The following is a 23,532-nucleotide window of genomic DNA, read 5'->3' on the forward strand; positions in this document are numbered from 1 at the left end:
CGTAAACAAGTACTCAGCCAGAGGTTGGCTCTCCGTTTCGCTGCAGGGTCCCTTCATTCTTCACATATCCGTGTCGAGCCGAGTGTAAATCCCGAGGCTGAACGGCCTTTGTACAAGCACACAGGCTTCTTAGCAGGGAGAAGCTATGAGCTAGAAAAATCCAGGCTGGCAGACAGCCTGTGTCTGACCAACCAATCAGAGAGCTCCTTACATCCCACGGTGTGGCTAATTTGAATAGCCTCCAGCAAGTTGTTAATCGAAGAGCTAATCCAGCAGCTAATCCAGGAGCTAATCCAGCAGCTAATCCCGGAGCGAACAGGAAAGGGAAATGGATTTTGAACTGCAGTTTATTAAATTGCAGGTGGAAAAGGGATTTTGAACTGCAGTTTATTAAATTGCAAGTGGAAAAAGGATTTTGAACTGCAGTTTATTAAATTGCAGGTGGAAAAAGGATTTTGAACTGCAGTTTATTAAAGTGCAAGTGGAAAAAGGATTTTGAACTGCAGTTTATTAAATTGCAGGTGGAAAAAGGATTTTGAACTGCAGTTTATTAAATTGCAAGTGGAAAAAGGATTTAGAACTGCAGTTTATTAAATTGCAGGTGGAAAAAGGATTTTGAACTGCAGTTTATTAAATTGCAAGTGGAAAAAGGATTTTGAACTGCAGTTTATTAAATTGCAACTGAAAAAAGGATTTTAAAATGCAGTTTATTAAAGTGCAATTGGAAAAAGGATTTTGAAATGCAATTGGAAAAAGGATTTTGAAATGCAGTTTATTAAATTGGAATTCAAAAATGAATTTACAATTGCAGAATTTATTCTACAATTCATTATTAAAGCACAGAAATTTTTATTTCGATGCGCGTGGCTCTTGTGGTCCTCCATATATTACAAATCAGGTTGAGCCAGAAAAATAGTCTGATCTCAGTGTCATGTTCTGAAAATTATCAGGCTCAATCATCAGCTCTGACAATATTCAAACTCATGATATTCTTAATTAAATTAGCAGAACTAAAAATTGCACTAAATGACCTCAGGATGTGATCAGTGAAGGTGCGATTTACAAATATTCATGCAATGACCGCAATACCATTTAAACCCTTCTCCCATTACTTTGTGGAGGCAGTGGGAATGTAACATTTAACCCGAGGAACACCTGAGCCTGTTGGCAAGGTCATTTAGTGCACTCATTGGATTCGCACTGGAGCGAGCATTGCACTGCAGTCTGGTTCACAAAGTACTGCCATGAGGGTAAATTGACACTAAACCAAAAAAAGCCGTGCTGACGCACTGTTCTCTGCTCTCAAGCCTTTTCAACATGTTGCACATCTGTCAATGAGCTCTGATAGTTGTGTGTTTACTCACTCAACTATTCTAGTGTCATAAGCACCTGAGGTTAAAAAAAATAGAACAAAATACATGTGGGCTCAAAAAAACAAGTATCCATTATTCAGTGTGATAAATTGTTTGGACATTTTTTCTTCCAATAAATTGTCCAAACTGTTGTTTTTTCTAAAAATTCAGGGTGCTATAAAAAAACAACATTCACATGTTCATACAGTGCTTTATTTATGTCACACCTGCAGCCAATTTAGAACCGACAATTAACCTAACACGCACGTGGGAGGAAGCCAGAGGACTTGGAAGAACAGGGAGAACATGCAAACTCAAAATCAATGCCCCAGTAGACCAGAGAATCTTGAATCCCTGAAATTTCTTGCCCTGAGGTGAAAGTGCTAACTAATGCACCATCACGCTGCCTGTTTTTACTGATAGAGTTAGTGTTTATTAATTTAATTGTACCCAAAATTTTGTTTCTCCTCATTTTGTTTTTATAACCCCTTATTCTTGCCATTAACTACCGAGATCGGTGAAGCAAGCAGCTCTGTGGTGCTGTATTAAAGCACAGCTGTTCATTTTGCTAAATTCTAATTGGCACACTCCGAGAAGCTCACAAGAGTGCTGCTGATGTTTAGTAGGCACACCTGTTCAACTGCTTGTTAACACAAATATCTAATCAGCCAATCACATGGCAGCAACCCAGTGCATTTAGGCATGTAGATATGGTCAAGATGACCTGCTGGGGTTTAAACCGAGCATCAGAATTTAGAGGAAAGGTGATTTAAGTGAGTTTGAATGTGACACGGTTGTTGATGCCAGATAGGCTGGTCTGAGTGTTGCAGAAGACCATTGATCTACTGGGATTTACAGCCATCTCTAGGGTTTACAGAGAATTGTCTTAAAAAAAAAGAAAAAAAAAAGGGAAAATGTCCAGTGAGCTCGGTTCTCTGGGTGTAAATTTCTTGTTGATGCCAGAGGTCAGGGGAGAATGGCTAGACTTCTTTGAGTTGACTGGAAGGAAACAGCAGCTCAGATAACTGCTTATTATTACCTGATAAATCTGTAGGAACCGTGTGATGCTATCATGTCTATACAGACCAAAATCTCTAAAGAATGTTTCCAACACTGTATTGAATCTATGCCACAAAAAAATTAAGGTAGTTGTGAAGGCAAAAGGTGGACTTACAATGATAAGTCACAACTGGTGCTAACAGGGTTAAAGGTCCACAGAGAATAAGACCCACATACAGACACCTGAGGCAGAGCTAATATAGCAGAAATAAAGGTTGAAGCAGGCTAGGGTCCAAAACCAGAAAGGGCAATCCAACCAGACAAACTAAAATGGAAATTCACAGGCAGGCATCCAATGTCCAATAAACAGACAAAAGGTCAAAATGCAAGCAGGCAGAACCTGGGAACCAAGCCGCACTCAGCAGCGTTTGGCTGCTTACACTGAAAAAAAAAAAAAGAAACTTTGAAGAGTAAAAAGAGAAATTCTGCTTTCAGTCAAAGTAAGACGGCAAACTCAGAAATCTTCTTCAGGGACAATTTTAATTGCAATCTCAGGAGAAACTGGCACAAATCATGAAAGGCTCGTGTTTCTTTTATTACTAATGTCGACTTGCAAACAAAAACCATAATGTTATGTGACCTTCATGCATGCAGGTGCTCTATACACCTCTGGAAACCATTAAAGAGGCCCCATGTGTCACTTTGTTATAATGGGCCTTTCTGTGTTTTAAGCTACAAAAACAGCTCCTGGAAGAAGGAATTAAAACACATGACACAGAAGACAAAGCACACACATATGAAGCCGGTGGGGTGAACATATTATGTAACTGCAGGGCTTTTGGGGTTACATACACATAATGTTACAACTAGTACTACTTTTCTACAATAGTTTTGTGCTGAACAATTGCACAACCACCCATAAGAACTGCAATTCTCTTAAAAGAATTATCAACAATTAAAAAATATTCAAGACATTTTTTAACAATTACGTAAGAAGGCTTGTTATAAATGCATCCTCATGGAGTATTTCTTTATAGCAGTCCATTTGAATAATGTGTGAGCAATCAGAAAATGTTCTATTTTAGAGTTATTTCCAACAGCTTTATGCCATGCCCACAAACAATACAAAAAAAAGCCCTTTAGACCTTGATGACACCAGAGGAAAGATTCTCAAATCACCAAAGTTACTGAACTTTATTATTATGGCAGTGTGAGTGCTTAATAAGTATAAAATGATCAGACATTTTTGAGTTATTTCACTCAAAACCACAAAAATTTTGTGAAACTTTGACCTGCTGGTGGCACAGAAGAAATATTTTGGGACTCATAGGATTCATTCTCTGGGGACTATGCATGTCACTTTACATTTTTAATTTGTTTGTTTCTTTGTTTTAACACATTTTTGCTACTTGAACATTCAGAAATTGTAGATTTGTAAAACATGTAGGGGTTTTTTTTTACGAGAACAATGATTCTCAGCTATTTCAAACTCGAATTAATCGAAAACTTGAATGAATCACAAGTGTAACTATCCAAAGTATATTGCCAAGGCTACCCTAACTGTGTGACTGAAGGAGCCTTTTGATACAAGGGAGGACCCAGCAGACTTATCAATGTGTGGTTCTCATAGTTAGACATTTTAAAATACATCACATATCGAGCAGCCAGCCAAGTCCACAGATCAGAGACACCCTGCCAACAGAAATTAAAAACAAAAAAATTATGACTTTAAAACTTTTAATGGCAAAGAAGAATTATCACTAAATAAAGGCACCACTGAAAGGAGTCTTTTGTTCCTACTCTTGTTCTCAGGCACTGCTGGTTATCCAGTTTACTTTAGTCACAGATTTTTCAATTTCTCTCTCTCTCTCTCTCTCTCTCTCACACACACACACACACACACACACACACACACACACACACACACAATTTTTATTTGACTGCTATGTCCTAAAAACCCAAGGGACAAAGCCCTATATACTTTGGAGAAGTTGCATTACTTAAATGTAGCTTCTATGGTTTTTGGCTGTTTGTAATTTTTTATTTTGTAATTCCCAGGCTCTTTACCATTTTGACTTCCTTTTCTTGTTAGTTTTCAGTGTTTGTAATTATTTACCCGCCCTCATTACATTTCTTTAATCAGTCACACCCGTGTTCAGTCAGTTAATCTCAAACCCGTCCCGTTTTTCACTTTCCACACTGAATAATTTGAACCTAAATATAGGGTATATATAGCCAAATCCGTGACGTTAGCAATGTTTATGTATTGCCATTCCCATTTAACACTGTTCATTGTATTATTGTGATATTTGTCTCTATTAAATAAGATGTCTCACAAAACAAATTAACTCCAAAGAAGTTCACTGTTTGAGTAAATACTTTACGCAACTCAGATTAGCTTTTCAACAAACTCTTTAAATGTACGTTTATTTATGTGTGAGTCTGTGTAAATCTGATTCAGCTGATTTTTATTCTGTCATATTATTTTAGTTTACTTTGAAAAGCATGACAGAAGTTTAAAGAGGTTATTATCAGAAAAGGTACTTAACTTCATAATTTTGTTATTTCATGTGAAGTTTGAATCAGTAAGTCGAAATAGAAATTGAGATTGGCTCCCCCCTCTCCTTTCGTGTACTATTTTCCCATTTTCATTTTTATTCTTTTTTTTTTTTTTCTCAGTTGTTTTGCGTGAACTTCCTGTGACATTTGTTGTCCACTCTTTGTATTTAACTGTCCGCGTACGCTTCCGGTCGCCCTCCGTTCGACTTTTAAACAGGCAGCGTTGGGTCAGCTAACTGTTGCGTCACTTTTCCTCGAAGGTCCCAACAGGAAGGTCCTTACCGGTTGATTTCTTTAGTGCATAACACCTCGTCCCGGTCCTCTTTCAGAAGAAAAATGTACTACAAGTTCAGTGGTTTCACCCAGAAACTAACGGGCTCTGCTCCCGCAACCGCCTACAACCCTCAGGTGAGTGCCGGAAGCGGGGTGGCTGTGAGAGAGCGCGTGGATAACCGCCGGGGTTGACCTTGATGTAGCACCGGACTGTAGTAACGAGGGCTTAAAGCTCAGCTGGAGAGGTTTAGAGTCAGTGAAGTCAAACATATGCCCGCTTTAAAGCCTAAACACCGGTTTCGTTTGATCACACGATAGTTGGACACGTAGTCTTGATCTGGATTTTATTTTAAAGGTCTTGGAAGCGCTTTAGACAGACATTAAAAAGGTTGTGGCCTTTCTTTTTCATTTCTTTGCACAATGTAATTCGCTTTCCCCTCTCATCACGTCCTTATCACGGAACCTTTATTTAACCTTTAGCCTGAACGGTCATTTCCAATCTGTGGATCTGGCCTTGGTGTGACTCTACAGGCAATTTCGAAATTGAATGGCCTGGGTGGCAGGTGTGCTTGATGTGACCTTTATTATGGCTCCCCCGTGGGTCCCTTACACGGTTGTGGTGCTCTGATAGGGGGTTAAATTACCTCGAAGCTCCTTTGTGTCTCTGTTTAAAAGTCATGTGTTCGTTTGCATTTGTTAGGAGAAAATTGAGCTTTAATTTAAATATGTACTTACTGAAAAGCTTGTTTACCTCCAGTCCACCAGTGTGTTATTATCACTGTCACCATCACAGGTGCTTGTAAAACTTGGTGTAGTTTTATATGTTCCAAAAAGAGCTTAAAATCTTATTTTACCACCTTCACTATATCCATGAATCATTTGTGGTCTTCCCCTCTGATAGCCTGACAGCTCCACCTTCAACATCCTTGGTCCAATATATTGGCTCTATATTGTCTCTACACATCTCCAAACCACTTCAGCCTTGCCTCTCCAACTTTCTTCAAACCTGAGCATTTCTAATCCCGTCCGTGCTGGTCACAACCAGTGAATATCTTAGTATTTCCAGCAGTGCCCCCTGTCTTTTTGTCAGTGCCACAGTCTCCAACCCCTACATCACAGAAGGTCACGTTACAATCTCGTAGACCTTCCCTTTTCACTCTTGCTGCCTGTCTTTCTGTCCCGATACTCCTCTCCACCCACTCTTCCCTGCCTGCAGCCTCTTATTTAGCTCTCTTGTGCGCGGTCTGTTTCTTTGAATGGTTGACCCCATGTGTTTAAACTCATCTACCACCACCTCCTCTGCTTACATGTTTACTATTACTGGGGATTTATGCTTTAGTGGGAAGTTTAAGCCCTAACCTACGTCATACTCCAATGTGCACGTTTGCTACTTCTTTTTTTTTTTTGGCTTCAGTTTTTTAATTTATCAAGACAATAGCAATCATTATCTCATTATAGGGAGTAATAATTATAGCATCAATATAAGGACCCACAAATTTCAGCAAATTCCTGGTGGGAAATAACAAAGAGGCTGGGATCTGATATAAAACACTGGTACAGGACCACTTGGTAATTAACACATAATTAACCGGCACAAGCTTAAATGCTGGCAGTGACACTGACCACTCGTGTGGGCTATGTTTTACAAAGCAGAAGTCTAAATCGGGGTTACACTTACCTCCCTCTTATCACGCACACACGTCCTCCCTATAAATTCAGTTTTTGCATCCCAGTGACCATTCAAATGAATTTTAATTTAGATGATGCTTAAAAATAACCCAGCAATATAGGAAATAGTTAGTTTCAAAACAAATGCCACACCGAGTTCGCTACATTACAACAAGAAAGTACATTCACGCAAAGCTCCATTTGGCCATCCCAGCATGCCACCTATTATGTGCCAGCAAGGGCACCGAACCCTGCAGAGCGCAGGGAGCATACGAGGCGTCAGATACAACACTCGCTTTCCATGAGCTGATAATCAACAGCAGCAGGTGGTAGAGATTTTCTGATGAACTTTAATTTCATCTTTTTACAGCTTAATTGTATTTGCAGACACCAAATATTACAGTGGGTTTTCCATTTTCATACAGCCAAATGTGATATTAAAAAAAATATGTTTGCCAGTGTTGTTTTTACACCCAGTATTCACACGCAGGCACAGTTGTGCTGCTGATGGGTGTTTCTATTATGTCCCACCGATTTGTGAGGCTAAATAATAAAAACACATCTGTTAAATAATGCACATCGTATCCTACGTCCAAAAATGACATTACAGCTGAATCAACACCTTTCAAGCACAGAGTATTACAGCCTTCAGTATGGAGTGTGCTCATAAAAGTGCTGTCACTTTTTATTGCATCAGTATTAATAAGCCTGTACATTTCTTGAATACCTTAAATCACTTCTGTAATAAATTACTTCTGCTTTGTTCATATGGATCAAATGCACACTTACAACTAACAGTCATTTTCGTTCTAGGTTAATCTCAGGAGTTTTTCCTTTCTAAGAAAAGGAGTGTCTGGGGTGCACCTGAAACGCAATTTATGGTTCAGCGGGGGTGGCACGTTCGCAGTCTGTCTGCCTGCAGCAGACTCTGTTGTCAGATGGAGACGGTGTACAAAGTGTGTGGCACAAATAGTGTGTGTGAGCCACTGTTGTTATTAGTCAACCAGCCACAGAGAGAAGCAAAGTTAAAACCTACAAAGAGCTGAAGTGAAACGCTGTTAAAAACAATCAAATGTCCACAGCAGCCATTGTCTGTGCTCGTTATTCTGTATAATTTGAATCTTAGAAATTTTCTTTTTAGTGGTTCTCCTGTTCTGATTTTGGAAAAGCTGCAAATAAGCAGGTCTGTGGTGCGTTGAAACGCCCCTCCCCTGTGTGTACACAGTCTGATACATTTGCAGGATCATAAATTACACTCAAGGAAAACGGGCGCATGAAGATCTGGTTTTATTTTTCCTAAAGGAAAGTGTTTCTATAATTAATTTTTATTACTTCTCACTGAAGAGTTAGTTTAGCTTCACTCTTAGTGTACCATAAGTGTATTTTTATATGTTAAGAAAAGTGCATTTAGAATTGTCCAACATATTCATTAACCCTCTTCTGCACATATCCAGAATGTCAGAGAATATTGCACAAGTTTTCTTTTTTTTTAAATCCAAAAAAAGCCACATACAGCAGCATACACTGGCTTGTTCTTCAAATCTGGACCAAAAGTAAATTGTCTTGACTTCTAGCAAAAGCTTAGCTCCCTCTTTCACTGTTAAAATCAAATCAAAATGTTTTTTATTAGCTAATTTGAGCCAAATTGATTTCTGTTTTCAATTACAAATGAAAGAGGTGGTTACAACAATAACAATCCACTTAAAGCTCAAACAGCTCTTCACAGAACAACAAAAATCCATCTCATATTCTCTATATCTCTGTTTCTCTTGGCTAACCTGGGAACACGTCAATATCTCCTGGATGTGCTTCGAATTAGTTTAGCAGTGATGATTAAAATTTTAAAAGGCAACGAGTCAGTTTCGCTTTCAGTCTCATCCATTTTGTTTCCCTCAAACGACTGCAAACCATAGTGAGCATAGGGTTGATTATCGTTTTATCAGATAGAAAGCCTTTCTAATCCCTTATCAAGCCTTTGTCAGTGTGTTGTTCGACCCGATGAAGCGAATCCACACATTTAATTGAAGGTGTTCTTCTATGTTCATTCTGTTTGTCTCATTAATGGTGTTGCTAGCATCATCATATTTTTTTTTTTCTTCTTTATCCAGATACCTGTAGTGTCAAAAGATTGGTGAATACAAAATAGTTGGAGATTATTTAACGATTTTCTAAGGAGCTTATTGGTTGTTTCTTACTAAATCCAGGCGTTTTATATACTTTCTTTAATTGTACACTGGAGAATTTACAGCAGCACAGGAAGCAGAAGTAAACTGGAGATCTATTAGAAAAATCACAAGAAAAATGGTGTTTTTAAAAAAAAAAAAAAAAAAAAAAAGGTGCCACAATACTATACAATGTCCTTTTTCTAGTCAAATCTTAGCCTTTACTAATGAGAAAACTCTAAACTAGAATAACTCAAACAGAAAAAGGTTTAGACTACTTAATGTTGTAATAAACAAGCCCTAAAAAGAGGTCATATAACATTAAAGTCCTTCAGCATAGCAGTGTAAAGGTTAGTCGACAGCATAAAAACGTAAATTGTGGAGTACAGATCCCTCTGTTAGAGATGTGTTGTGTTGTAGAGTTCGGTTGACAGCAGTATAAAAGTTTTTCCTTCACACAAATCGTAAGTAAACTAAATCGTGTTTAAACACAGCAATAAGTGTTCAAGAACATTTGGCTCCACTGCGTTTCCCTGCTTTTTATGTTTACCGAGTCTTAATTTCCCAGCCTCTTATGTTGGTTAGCAAATGTTAACATTTAAAATTTTAAATTCATGTGTCTTACACAAATGTTTAGTAATATGTACTTTTACTAAAACAAAACTGATGACAAGTATTTGTACTCCTGTAAGTCCCTTAAGTGTTGTAGTAAAGCATTGTGATATTACCAGCATATGAAGACTCTGTATTTCTGGTCTAATCCATAAACATGACTTCCTGCTGTGAACACATTTAGTAATGACCTCTGTCTAAAAGTTAAAGTAAAAATAATCATCTTTCACTGCCTCTGCATTTTTATATGTCAGATTTAATTTACCCACTCCCACACCATCTGCCTCCACACACTCTTAACAAGCTAATGGGTGTCCCACTAACTTTGAACAACCAAGCGGAGCTTCTTCCAAATGAGAGGATACTGAGGTGTATTTTAAAATATAGATGTGCACAGCAATGTTCCTGTGGTTTATTTATTTACAGTGTGTACTGTCTGGAAAAATGGGACAGCGTGAGGTTTGAGACTAAGAATTTTAAGATTTGTTTTGAAATGTAAGTGCGACTGGTTCTCTAGCTGTGAAACGCTCGACCTTTAAACTGCTCTAAACATGCTGTTTATAGCAGGTTTTTTTTCCTGCTCTAGGTCGGTGTGACAGTTGATAACAAAATATGGTCATCTGAGGTAAACGGCTCTGATTATTTCAGAGGGTAGCTGACTTAAAGATAAGGAGAAAAGAGTCAAACAGATTATTTTAGTTCAGGGCAGATAAACATGTGGGCTGGGGGTCAGAGCTGGACCACCAAAGTCCAAAGTGTCCCCTTTGACCCCCAGAATAGCTGGAAATTGATGACACGCACCATATTTCTAGGTTTTGTTTTCTTTCCACTGTGATCTGTTAATTATAGCAAACATGCAATGATAATTGAGGGACATCTCAGGTTATTCATATTCTTTTTTTGCATATTGATTGCTCTTTAAATAAGAAAGATAATTGAATATTGACACTTTGTTTATAATAATGAGGTAAAAGGTGTGTTTCATCTGAGCTTCCAGGTTCAGTGTTTTTAAAATCTTGGCTAATCAAAAGTTTTTATGCATTGCTGTAGCTTCCCGTTGTTTGTTTGTTTGTTTGTTTGTTTTTTGTTTTTTTGTTTGTTTGTTTTGTTTTTTGTTTTTTGTTTTTTAAACTCGGGGTTTAGATCAAGGATGGTTTTGAACTCTGAATGATCCAAAGCTACTTGAGTATAGTTGAAGACTTGGAAAAAATATGTATAAGAAAGTACGGTCTTGTTCTTTTCATTTTCTTTTATGAGACAGTTTATTATCTCTAGTTACAAAATGTCCATAAATGATAAGGCTGTTATTATTTGAAGCTGTAACAATGAACTGTTTTATACAGAAATGAGCTTAAATGTCTTTTGTTTATAAAGCTGAACTGCTGCTGGAGATGATCTGTATTAATCTAAACGGGCACTTAAAGCGTCTCACATGAGGAGATACAATTTGCAGGATGAAATCAATCATGCACTCATTTAATCTGCTGTATTTATGCAGGAACACTCTGCTCAGTCAAGTGTCTACAAAAGACTGTGGACTATTTTTACTTAATATACAGAAGATCGATATGAAGAGGTGTCCTTGTTTATTGTTGTTAATATTAAAAGACATCCCAGTGTGTCATTACAGTCTTGTAGCTATCCAGTCCCCTAATATTTGAACACAGTTCAGAAAACCTTCTGATTTATACCAAGTTAGTTTCTTCTACATTAAGCAGTGTTCAAATGCCATTTAACATTCATGCTACCTGGGCCAAACGTATAAAATAAAATATGTGTATGTGTGTATGTGCGTATGCACATGTAAAAAATAACAATAAATAAGCTTTTGCAGGATGCAAAGACACTAATGTCTTGAGACTGTAAGTTCAGAAATTGGATCGAAGAGTGCTGGACTGCATCAAACTGGAGGAAACAAGATTGTTCTCTCACATAAAAAATAAAATTGCCTCTGGTGCCTGATGATGCTGAGGTTGGCTGATTGCCTCTCATCCCTTTCTCTCCCTGGTGATTTCCCTTTTAATTTATTTATTTGTATATTTTTTTATTTATTTTTTTACATTCCGTTCTTGTTTTTGTGTTTTTTGTTGAAGTCTGTCAAGGTCTCGTACCCACAGGACTGGATTGGGTGGGCGGGGAAGTAGAGAGGGTTATGTAAACGGTAAATGTTAAAAATGAAGTTTCTGTTTAAAATCTTAGTTGGTGTGTGTGTATATATACATATATATATATCGGCTGTGAATACAAGTGTGGGTTTGCAAAATCGGAGGCAGGAGAGAGGATGTTACATTCATTCTGACACTGTCATTAGATTTTTATTTCGGGCATTATTGTGACCAGCGTGTTGTTTCTCTTCATCTTTTCAGGGACTGAGATCCGGTTTGCCAGCTGAGTCTCCAACCATGATCTTTGCTACACCCACAAAGGTGGTGTCAGAAGCAGGGGCCACAGCAGAGTACATGGGAGCAAACAAGGTTCCCGACCTCCAGAAAGTATTCCAGGTAATGCAGAGCTCAGACTGAATAAGGCGCCAAGAAGCAGTGAGGGTTCACAACCTGCTAGCTTCATCAGTCGAAGCAGTGAAGGCTGATTAGTAGAAGTTGATAAGTGATATTTATTTCACAGTTCTTAATGGCCCTCTGCCACTTCCAACCCCACCACCACCAGTAGCAACCACACAAGTTTCATTAATAGGAATAAGAGAGGCGAACTCTGAACAGAGCAATCACGCAAATAAGTGGAAATCACAGTATCAGCTGCTGAACATGTTTTGTCTTTTAAATTAATTAGCGAAATTGTTTAAGAGAGGCACTAGTACAAAAGAGAAGAATAAAAAAATAAATCACCTTTCAAAGGAAGCTGATTAAAGATTGATTGGAACTAAAACAAGCATTTTAATTTAAGCTTTAAAAACATTACTTTTGCAGTCAAAAGTCTTCGGGGTGAATTTTCAAAGTTTATACAAAAATACATTCAGTTAACTTGATATTCTAAGCTAGGTTCAGACTGCACAGCGTGTATATATAATATATATTTGTTTGTATGTCATATTAGAGTCTCAAAAGAACCCGTTTCACAACAATCAAACATGAAAAATGTTATTGGGATGTAAACTCCCATAGTCTTCAGGAAAAGGCTGTAAACGGCTAATGGCAAAGGAAGCAACGGATCACAATGGCTGTCTTGTTACTTAGTTTATAAGCTCCACCTAACTACACCATCAGCATCAGGCCTTCTTTACAATCGTACATGGCTAAAATAGCTGGGCTCATTTTCATCAAGCTCACAGAGGCATTAAATCCAAGTCTAACAGGCTCATCTTTCAGATGCAGCTCCATTTTTCATCAATGGCACGCATGATCAAATCAAATGTCAGGCTGCGATGGTGGCTGTAGCTCAGGAGGAAGAGCAGGTCGATTGATATTTGATATACATCTCCTCTGTCCAAAGTGTCCTCAAATCCCAGATTGCAACTGTGTTACAGTAATGCATAGAATAAACTGCTGTATGGATGATTGGTTTAAAGCGGCTTATAGTGTAAAGCGCTTTGAGTGCTCAACAAGCATAGAAAAGTGCTATTTAAATACCAGTCCATTTGCAGTTCACCATTCATTTCTGTTCCCAACCCAAAGCACCCAAACCCGATGCACTGCATTGTCTGGGCTAGAGATGGACCGATCCGATATTACGTATCGGTATCTGTCCGATACTGACCTAAATTATTGGATCGGATATCGGCGAGAAATAAAAAATGTAATCGATCCATTAAATATCAAAAAAGCACCTCACAAAACTTGCGGCGCGGCTTAACTCGGCTCATAACTGTAGCACGTTGGAGCAGTACGCATCACGTGATAGAGCGGCTGTGTGTATTTGTAGCCTCGCTAGCAAACCAGCATTTCATCTCCGAGGAAGTTATCCCAGAGAGAAGTAAAGCAAGTGTGTAAGTTCATCTCTGAATGTTTGTAAAGCGTTCCCATGTTAAGCTTAACAACCGATATATGGAGCGACTGCCTCTCTCTCTCCCCCTTCCTCTCCTGCTGCTACTTCAATCAATGATCAGCTGATCGGCTTTTCTGTCGCGAGTCCGTCTCTCTTCTTTGTTTTTGGCCCACTTTCATATCGGTATCGGCAGATATCCAAATTTATGATATCGGTATCGGACATAAAAAAGTGGTATCGTGCCATCTCTAGTCTGGGCTGGACCGTGATTGAGGTGATGTGCTTGCAGTTACATGCAATCTGTTTGTGATACTGCAGTGATGAACTGCAATCAATTTTCAATCTTCTGCTGTTTACATGCACAGACATTCACGTTAAGTATTTACATTTGGAGTCCAGACCGACTCTTATAGACTTAAACAGAAATTTCCTTCACAAGTGGTGTCAAGAGTTAAGTCCCCTATCGCTAAGAGACACATTAGACAAGCTGTGTTCATCAGAGCAGGCTGATTCTGACGCGTTGGCAGCTCGTTGGCAGTCTATATAAATTAAATAGCAGTTTGGCAAAGGTTTGCAAAAAAAACCCCAAATCTGTCTGTGAGTAATTGCAGTCTGACTGCAATTATTTGGAGACAGGTTGCCTCTGCCCAGGTGACCTGTACCTTGTGCACCAATAACCCCCCCACCCCCGAACTACCCAAGTCATAGGGAGGTTATGTACTACTTTTACTCTGATGTAATTGAGTCATGTGACTGTGAAGATGCTGTCAATGCTCTGTATTTGCTGAGATTAATATCATAAATATTAATTTTGATTTTCTTCTTTTCTTGCCCCTCCCCTGTTTCCTCTTATTTCAGACGTCAGACGGTATCCCCGTTCATTTGAAGCGCGGTTATCCCGACAGGCTACTGTACCGCACCACTATGGCTCTCACTATAGGAGGTGTTGCCTACTGTCTGGTGGCACTCTACATCGCAGCCCAGCCCAACAGAAAGTGACCAACACAACTGCCATCTTCCTGCTGCTGCTCCATTTAACTACCATTCACAGCATTCATTTATCGGCCCTCGCTATACCACCTCTTGGGACTCTTTTTAGATGATCTTTATCAAGCCACTGAAAACTATTTTAATGTCTTTCTTCTTTGAAAGGAAAAAAAGATGTCTGATTTAATAAAATTTCAGGAAGAAAGAAGTTAAAAGATGCCTTACTTGAAGTCTTTGTTTTCATTAATCATATATCAGCTGCTGTCTCACTGGAACATAAAGCCATCTATAGGCTAAAAGGTCTGTCTTCTCTTTCAGAGAAAAAGCAAAGATCTTTCTCACAGCTTTCAAATGGCTTGCCGTAGTGCGGCGATGTATGTGCGAGAGCGAGTGAGCATGATGGAGACACCCCGTGTGGAGCATAGCTGCTGCTCACTTGGCTTAAGTTCTGTCTCATACAGAATTTGTATGTGTGGGCCCTGGTGTGATGTCAGATGCTCCTCGCCAGCTCATCTGACAATCATCTCAGTGTCTGCCTTTTCTCTCTTGTCTTGATGTGTAGCGTATGTCTGGTTTCTTTTACAGATACTTTTATTCAAGTTTTCAGAATCAAAGAGAGGAAAAGGTCTGATTTTTGACAGCAATGTGACATGGCATCTTAGGGCCCACCTCCGTTTTATCGCGCTTTCTTTCTTGACTCTGGTTATCATATGTTGATCTGACAAAAAAACTATTTGCTGCTTGGGTACTGAAGTTATTTTCTTAGTATATCTCACATTACCAGCCTAAACACTGACCTAAGAATTGTTAAAGAATTTTAAAAAGAAAAGTCACCTGACTCAAGGAATGAAACATGTTTTGTTTGGCAAATAACCAATTTTAAATTGTCCTTAGATACTTTATTAGCATCCTCTTGCAAAAACACATTTATTCCCATGTTTTTAGTTGAATCCAGCATAAAATGGTATGCTTGCATCAATGAGTTAAAAGCGGTATGAGCCTGGTGTGCAATGTGTCATTAAAAAAAAAAAAAACTGAAGAAGCTGAACAAGTGGAGGTGAAGACCTTAAAAAAATTGAAGAACAAAAAATCCTGCAAAGAGGTGACACAGGACCTGAGAAATGTATCTGGCCCTTCAGTTTATCCATCTACTGTTCACTGAGTCCTTGTCTGAAATGGTCTTAAGGATGAGAAATGGGGAGAAAGGGCTGAGGCATGCTAAATTACACAAGAACTGAACTGAAACTCAGTGGAAGCAGCTCTTATGGAGTGATAAATCCACTTGACATTTTTGGTTCAAATTATCAGTATGAATAGAGGAGGCCAGAAAAGTTAAAACAGCAACTATTTCCCATTTTCCTAGCAAAAACTTGAATAAAACAACGGGTGGCTCAGGACTTTTGCACAGTACTGTATTTTAAAAATATTGGTGATTTTTTTTTTTTTTTTTTTTTTTTTTTAAATGTGGAAAAAAACAGAACTAGCATGGTCATTTCAGGCCATGGATGCCTCTCTGGATGCCAGCATAGAAGCCCCACCCATCTGTTATTCAAACTTTGTGTTTACAAAGGACAGCCAATCAGAAGAAAGCTGCCTTAAACAGAGAGAGAGGGTTTGTCTCAGACAGGATGAACTGAAGGGCTGCATCAAGTATAAGAAAAATGAGGATTATTTTGTATTGTAACTCATGAAAAGCTATTCTACCAGAGTCTGCAAATTTGTTTCCTTTTAAACAATCAAAATTGTGTCTACTACAGTGCTTCAATAAATGTATTGGATTTCTGTACAGGTGTGCACACACAAGCTCGTACGCTTGTGTGTGCACAAGCTGGTTAATTATCCCAAACACCAGAATGAGAGGAAATGAGTTGTCACTGACGGTGAATGTGCTGGTAGTGCCAGATGGTTTGAGTTTCTCTGAAACTACCAATCTCCCAGGATTTTCTGGCATTGGTTTTACTTCTTTTTTTTGTTAAATGCTGTCCCTTGATGACCAATTGGAGCTGACAGAAAGTCAATGCTAACTTTGGTGAGCAGAAAAGCATCCCAGAATAAAAAATGTGTTCAGCGGCAGAAGGCCGTGCTGGGCTCCCCTCCTGTCGGCCACAAAGACAAATGTGAGGCTGCAGTGGGCACAGGCTCACCAAAACTGGCCAGCTGAAGACTGGGAAAATGTAGTCTGGTCCGATGAAGCTCAACTTCTGCTGAGGCACGCAGATGGTGAGGCCAGAATTTGGCACTGGCTGTATGAATCCACAGACCCAACCTGCCTCATGTCAACGGTTTAAACTAGCTGTGGGGTGGGGATAGTTTTCTTGGCACGGATTAAGCCTCCTAATATGAATCGAACTGACTATTCCTCCTTACCGTCTGCACCCCTTTTTATGGCTAAAATTTTTCTAATGGCTGCTTGAAGTGTGGTAACCAAAGCATTAGACACCTCAGAGAAATGATGTGGTAAAGTGAAGCAATATCTCATCTTAATCCATGCCACCAAGAAGTGAAGCAGCTCGAAATGCAATGGAAGGCATGGTATGTTCCTAATAAGGTGCTCAGTTACTGTGCATATAAGATTTTATATACGGATCCTGTTTTGCTCTTGAGATGAATACAGTTTGTCCATTATATTTTTTTTATAATTGAAGTTGCAGTTCAGTAGTTTTTAGGAGGGCTTGTCTGCAGCCATTTCCATGTGATGGCTTTTCCCACTGGCAGGCAAAAGCAATTTAAAGTTTATCGAAGCTTATTTCTCTAGCAGTCTTTGTCATTGTGAATAAGATCAAGAAATAAAATCAAGCCAAAAATTTGGGAAAAAAATCCTCCATCCTTTTTGATTCCAGCAGACTTTTGTGTCTTGTTTCTGAAAACCAATATCATTTGGCATTATTAGCCTGTCTGTTTTTATATATTTTATACCAAACGAAAATTTCCATCAGAATTGTATTCCTTTCCAGTCTCAATGATGTAATCCCTGAGATATCAGAGGAGGTCTTTCTCTTCCAAGAATGTAAGTGCAGTAAAAGTGTTTAAAAACCACAAGCCATTATCATCCGCTACAGTGCAGTAAGCTGTTATGACTTGATGTACCAAGAGCCTTTTTCCTCTGATGGTGTAGCAAGAGTTGGGGTTCACATTATGCTTGTGAGGCTGAACTCCCACAACTTGTAGCCTCCTCCAGATTTTTTTTCCCTGTGCTTTTAAAGAAAACGTGGCTATTTCAGCCCAGAGCAGCAGGACAACCAGGTCCTCACCAGACATCAACGAGCTGAGTGATCAAGGGCACCTGACCTCAGTCTGTTCAGTTTTTGTGGTTTGTCACTGCCGAAGAGAAAAGCAGAATCAGATTGAAGTGAATATATCTGATATCCAGACCATCGTCGAAGATAACGAGATACCAAGTGTAAGCTAATGTCTGATTGCAACTAGTGATTAAAGTCGACTTAATTGGCTCATTTCCAGCTTCAAATTTTTAATTTTTGGACCCAGCAGCTTTGCATAATTTACAGCATTAAACGTGCTTTAGTGAAGGTCCTCAGTTCATGCTCTGCTCTCTTCCTTTTAATGCCACCTTCACTTTAAGCCAAATTTCTTCTGGCAGGCAGCTCCTCACAAACCGAAGGTTTTAACAGTTCTCACTGACCTCATCAAGAGCCAAGGACTTAAAAAAACATTCTGAAACAGCATTTATAGCCATTGATAGTCTGACTTGTTAGCTCCCATGCACTTGTACATGAGCTCTTTTTTGTTTTTCTTTATACCTCACACATGTTTAATACGAGCACCCAGTATTGTAGCAGTTTATATACAGTGCTTGACAAATTTATTAGACCAGCACTCAATGTAAGGTTGTGTAGTAGTCTAATATTGTGTAAATACGTCATCATCATGTACACAGGAGCATTAATTTAAGAGTAAATTAAACATTTTTATGTTTCTTTGAGGTTCAAGTTACCATAATGCACAAGCTCTTTAATCAGAATGATAGTTTTAATGTCAAATATAGTTATTGTTGTTTTCCATGAGTTTTCAAATTCACTGTTTGGCAAAAAAGTAGAAATAAAATTGTAAAGCATGTTATTATTTTAGTGATTAAGATGCCAAATTACAGTTATTTACTTGCAATCCTGGACAGAAAAATTGTTATAGCGGTTGAATGTTATGCTTGATTAATTTCTGGCTTCTCATGGAAGTCCAGTGTGCTGGCTCAAATTTGTGTATAAAAATGTGAATTCAATTTAAAAATTCCTCACTCCTGTTCAAAATGGAACTCGCTAAAAAGGAAAGAATCCCTAAGACACAAAGTGTTCTCACAGTGTGATCAAGTATGCCTTGTAGTCATCCGCCGAGACGGGTAGTTACAAAATGTGCCGAAGAAGAGGCAGAAAATAAAAGCTGACCGTAACAGATGTGAGGCATCTCAAGATTTTAGATACTAGAAACAGAAGGCTGCTGATGACTGTCATGCAGAGATAACATGCTTCTGGATCTGTCTGAGAAGTTATCCAGAATGAAAACAAGGAGACGATCGAACGAGCAAGACTTAAAGGGAAACAAGCTGCTAAAAAGCCCTTATCGAGGACTGCAAAAATCCAGGGAGTGCAAACACTGAACTGGAAAAAGGTCAAATGAGTCCAAGATTGAACTCTTCACTCAGCATTGTTGCGCTTATGTCAGCAGAAAAGCTGGAGACCGATTTGATGCTACATCCATTACACCCACAACGCAACAAAGTGGAGATCCCATTATGGCATGGAGTTCCATTTGTGGAGATGGTGTGGGCAAGTGAAAATCAACAGTATGATGAACAGGAAGGCGTACCAGAACAATCAGGACTGACACTGACTGGTTATGTGCTCATAAAACAATAAGTAAATTTATTTATATATCATTTTTCATAGATAAAAATCACAAAGTGCTTCACAATAAAACCAGAAATGTAAATAAAATAATAATATAAAACAATGAAAACATGTATTAAAAGGTCATTTGTATAGAAATGTCTTCAGCTGCTTTTTAAAAGAGTCAATGTAGTCTACACAGCGTGAAGATGATGGAAAAGAATTCCACAGCCTTGGTGCCAGTGCCTGAGAAGCCCGATCCCCACGTGTTTTGAACATAGTACATGGGGCCAACAGTAACTCCTGACCTGAAGACCTAAGTGCTCGGGAAGAAGCCTGAGGTTTCAACAGGTCAGAGTTATACTGGAAGCTTCACCATGTAGAGCTCTAAAAGTTAAAACTAAAATTTTAAAATGAAACCAATGAAGACAAGCCAAAACTGGAGTAATAAGTGACGTCTTGTTAGTGCCAGTTAAAAGTCTTGCCGCAGCATTCAGTCTGAAGGCAATCCAAAGCTGATTTGTTGAAACAAGTAAAAAGACCATTACAATCATCCAAACGAGAAGAAATAAAAGCTTGAATAATCATCTCAAGTTCTACTTTTAAAACCAGTAGTCTGAGTTTAGAAATGTTTCTTAGATGATAAAACCAGTTCCGAACCAGTTGACAATGATGCCGAACATCCTTCAGAGCTGTGCAGAGACTCTGACCAAGAAAAAGGATTCTGGAGTACTGGAACTAATGGAGCGGCCAAGTCAAAGTCCAGACTTGAATCCTATTCAATAGATTTGGCATTTCAACAATTTTAACAAAGGAGACTATTGAAAAGCAAAAAGGTAAATTCTCAAAAATACCAATAACAGTATAATTTTTATTCTCCTGTGTGAGATGTTCAGGGCATGCACCACCAGGAGGAGGCCCCGGGGCAGACCCAGGACACGCTGGAGAGATTATATCTCTCGGTTGGCCTGGGAACCCCTTGGTGTTCCTCCAAACAAGCTGGAAGAGGTGACTGGGGAGCGGGAGGTCTGGGCTGCTTTGCTTAGGCTGCTACCCCTGCGACCCAGCCCCGGATTAGTGGAAGAAGATGGATGGATGGATATAATTTTTAGTTCTAAAGTAGTTTTTGGCAGATTTCTAAAATATTTCTGTTAACAGGTGGTCAAATAAGTTTGTTAAGCACCCTGCATGTTAGAAAATAAGGAAAAGGATGATTTATCCCCCATTTAATTATACTACGCAATCTTCTGGATGGCTGGCTTCAGACTGGGTGATCTTTCACAGGAAGTCTCTCCAAAAACGACGCTGCCTATTTTTTTGGCTTGCCACCATTTAAAGCAATTAGAGACCTGAAGTGGGTGTATGAGTGAGAGTCCCAATAAAAACAAATGAGAAAAAAAGTTTTTCACTGGTTATAAATGCCAAATTTAAACACTGAAATTAGATGAAAATTAGATGAGGTCATTAGGATACATCCTCGGGGTACCAAAAAGTATCTCAAACTAAATTTCATGGAAACGCATCGAATAGCTGTTGAGATCAAATCTAAACTGAAACAGTGGACTAACCATTAAGTCAGCAGAGAGCCCAGCATGGCTAACAAATCTAATAAAAATAAATCTCCTGCTCAGGCATCCTCTTTCCGGGCACTTTCTTTTAGTCACTATCATCCCCTTGTTTCTCTAAAAGCATATTCATCATGTGGAGCTCTTTTTAAGGGAGTCATCTAACGTCTTGTTTTGATTTGTACCTGCTTTTTATCAAGGAACCCTTCAGCATCCCCTTCAATGCTGCCTCACCCATCCCTCTTGCATCACGATAGCCCACTTGAACTCTCCTCAGTAACAACAGACCCTTTGTTGTCGCTCATGGAGCAGATAGAAGAGACACAAGAGCTCTGCAGTAACATATGTGCGACACACCGCTCTAACTGTTAATGAAGAGCACACCGGAGGGAGTGTGAATAGAGGAAATTGGGGCAAAACGAGAGACAAAACGCAGGAAGAAAGTGGGACGTGAGGAGCAGGAGGCTGAGTGTAAGAAGAAGGGTGTTAAATGATGGGTGGATGTGACTCATCGGGAGAAAATTGAAATCTGAATCCGCCTTTGAAGGAGCTGTTTACATGTGGAACTTGACTATCATGTCATGCTATCTTTTTGTTTTTATCAGGAGTTAAGTAGGCATAAAATTCTCTGTGATTATTAAGCCTTTTTTTCTTCTGATTGGGTATATTTCAAAACATCAATCCGCCAGCCTACTCTAAACCAAGCCATCAATCACAGCACAGCATCCCTGCGGCCAATCCAGTCTAGAATTGATCCTTTATTATCTCTCAAGAGCTGCATAGCCAGGATGGATAAAATCCATTTTCTTTTAAATAAAGGTAAATAATTTCTACCGCATGAGAAAGAAAACACTAGCCTTTTTATTAAATTGCATTACTTGTCTTACTAACGTGTTAGTAAATCTGCTTCTAGTTTCAATGTGTTATGCATTCAGAGATGCTCTTCTGTGTACCTTATTTTGTAACAAGTGGTTGTTATTTGAGTTACTGTGGCCTTCCTGTCAGGTTGAAGTAGTCTGGGCATTCTCCTCTGATCTCTCAACAAGGCATTTTACCCAGATACCTGCCACTCGCTGGATATTTGCTCTTTTTGGACTATTTTCTGTAAAATCGAGAGATGGTTGTGTGGGAAAATCCTGGTAAACAGCCAGTAACATGTCACTAACAACCATACTACATTCAAACACTTAAATCACGTCTTGTCTAAATGCCTAAATGCAGTGAGTTTCTGTCATGCGACCAGTTTATTAAATATTTGTAATAATGAGAAGTTAATACAAATTCATAAATTTGGTATAATTTATGAATCCAATATTCACTCAGCTGTGAATACTGGTGTTTGAGTGGTATCCACCATCTCCAGAGAAAAATCTCCCTTTCATTAATAAGATGTTTGACTTTCTTGCTGAAGCAGGTGAAAAAGAGACAAATTGAGGGGCACTTTAAGAGCAATCTCCTCTTTAAAGGCCAATGGCTTACTTCACAATTTTAAACACGGTGATCCAGATCAGCACCCAAATTTAATGTATTCTTCCTTAGCCTGTGCTCTACCTCTGCAAGAGTCATCTCAGCTCCTAGCTTGGCAGAGAAGCAAGAGTTATGAGACACAAAGGCTGCACAGAACGGCATGTAGAGATGTGTTTTAATTCAGTGTGCTGTCAGCAGCATGAGGAATCTTAAAAATACTCATTCTGGCAGGCTGGATTTGGGGTAGCACTATCCACCAGAGAGAGAGCAGAGGACCCGGCTTGTTTCAGTCTGCTACTCTCTTTCAACAAAGCAGAAACATAACAGTTCTGCAAATACATGCATACCACAGCTGCCCTGCAGAAAAAGGCTGAGGAGAGAGGACGGGCAGGGAGTGACAAATTACCTCTCCTCACAATGCCCCACTACAATAGAGCTGCCTGAGAACAAATAATGAATAAATAAAGTTCTCTGAGATCGAATGTGGGGAACAATTTGTGAAGCAGCAGCTTTTGTGTGTGCGCGCGTGAATGAAGGGCCTTGTGCTTGTCTCACAGATTGAAAAAACCACAGGTGACTGAGCACACAAGCAAAGCAACTTCAACCAGATTTCAGTCATCAGAGTAAATAGACTACACCTGCAAAAGAACCCTCAAAGGACTCAAAAACATATCTAATCTTAGCTTTTTTTAAGACTTAGCTTTTTAATACAAAGCACAAGGTCAGTGTAATACCTGTTTGATCATACCTTATGCTCTTCCCGAGCCCTCCTCTCCAGCTCCCCTGCTCTCCACATGTAATGACGCATCAGAAGTGAAGTGTAAAATTAAAAAAAAAAAAAAGACAAGAAAAAGAAAAGCATGGAGCACAAGGGTAATAGAGTTAACAGCATGAGGTCGGATTGGGTTTCATCAAAGAGAGGAAGGGAAAGATTAGGCCATTGATTGATGCTGCAAGCATATGTAGACTTTCAAAGACTTTCCTCTGCTCCATCTTTCATCTGTTTCCTTCAGGCTGTTTTTTCCCTGGCAACAAGGAAGGAGTTCAAGCACAGGGCGATTGGGCAGCTTTGCCTCTGATTTTGTACTGAAACTTTCCAGCACAAAAT

General features: G+C 39.0%; 1 protein-coding gene across 1 annotated transcript; it reads left to right on the plus strand.

Annotated features, from left to right (window-relative positions):
• The first annotated feature begins 5,141 nt into the window (after positions 1-5,141).
• LOC116328811 (cytochrome c oxidase subunit 7A-related protein, mitochondrial) lies at positions 5,142-14,769 on the plus strand. Its single transcript, XM_031750691.2, has 3 exons — positions 5,142-5,318; positions 11,992-12,126; positions 14,426-14,769. Exons 1-3 carry the CDS (start codon positions 5,247-5,249, stop codon positions 14,564-14,566), a joined length of 348 nt encoding a protein of 115 aa, XP_031606551.1. The 5' UTR covers positions 5,142-5,246; the 3' UTR covers positions 14,567-14,769.
• Positions 14,770-23,532: the final 8,763 nt, after the last annotated feature.

This window comes from Oreochromis aureus, linkage group 8, assembly GCF_013358895.1.
Source record: "Oreochromis aureus strain Israel breed Guangdong linkage group 8, ZZ_aureus, whole genome shotgun sequence".
In the NCBI taxonomy this organism is placed as follows: Eukaryota; Metazoa; Chordata; class Actinopteri; order Cichliformes; family Cichlidae; genus Oreochromis; species Oreochromis aureus.

Excerpts from the sequence above, each read along its gene's own strand:
- LOC116328811 (XM_031750691.2), top strand. The coding sequence starts at position 5,247 with ATGTACTACAAGTTCAGTGGTTTCACCCAGAAACTAACGGGCTCTGCT. Across the intron at positions 5,319-11,991 it reads CAACCGCCTACAACCCTCAG|GGACTGAGATCCGGTTTGCC; the intron begins GTGAGTGCCGGA and ends TCATCTTTTCAG. Across the intron at positions 12,127-14,425 it reads ACCTCCAGAAAGTATTCCAG|ACGTCAGACGGTATCCCCGT; the intron begins GTAATGCAGAGC and ends CTCTTATTTCAG.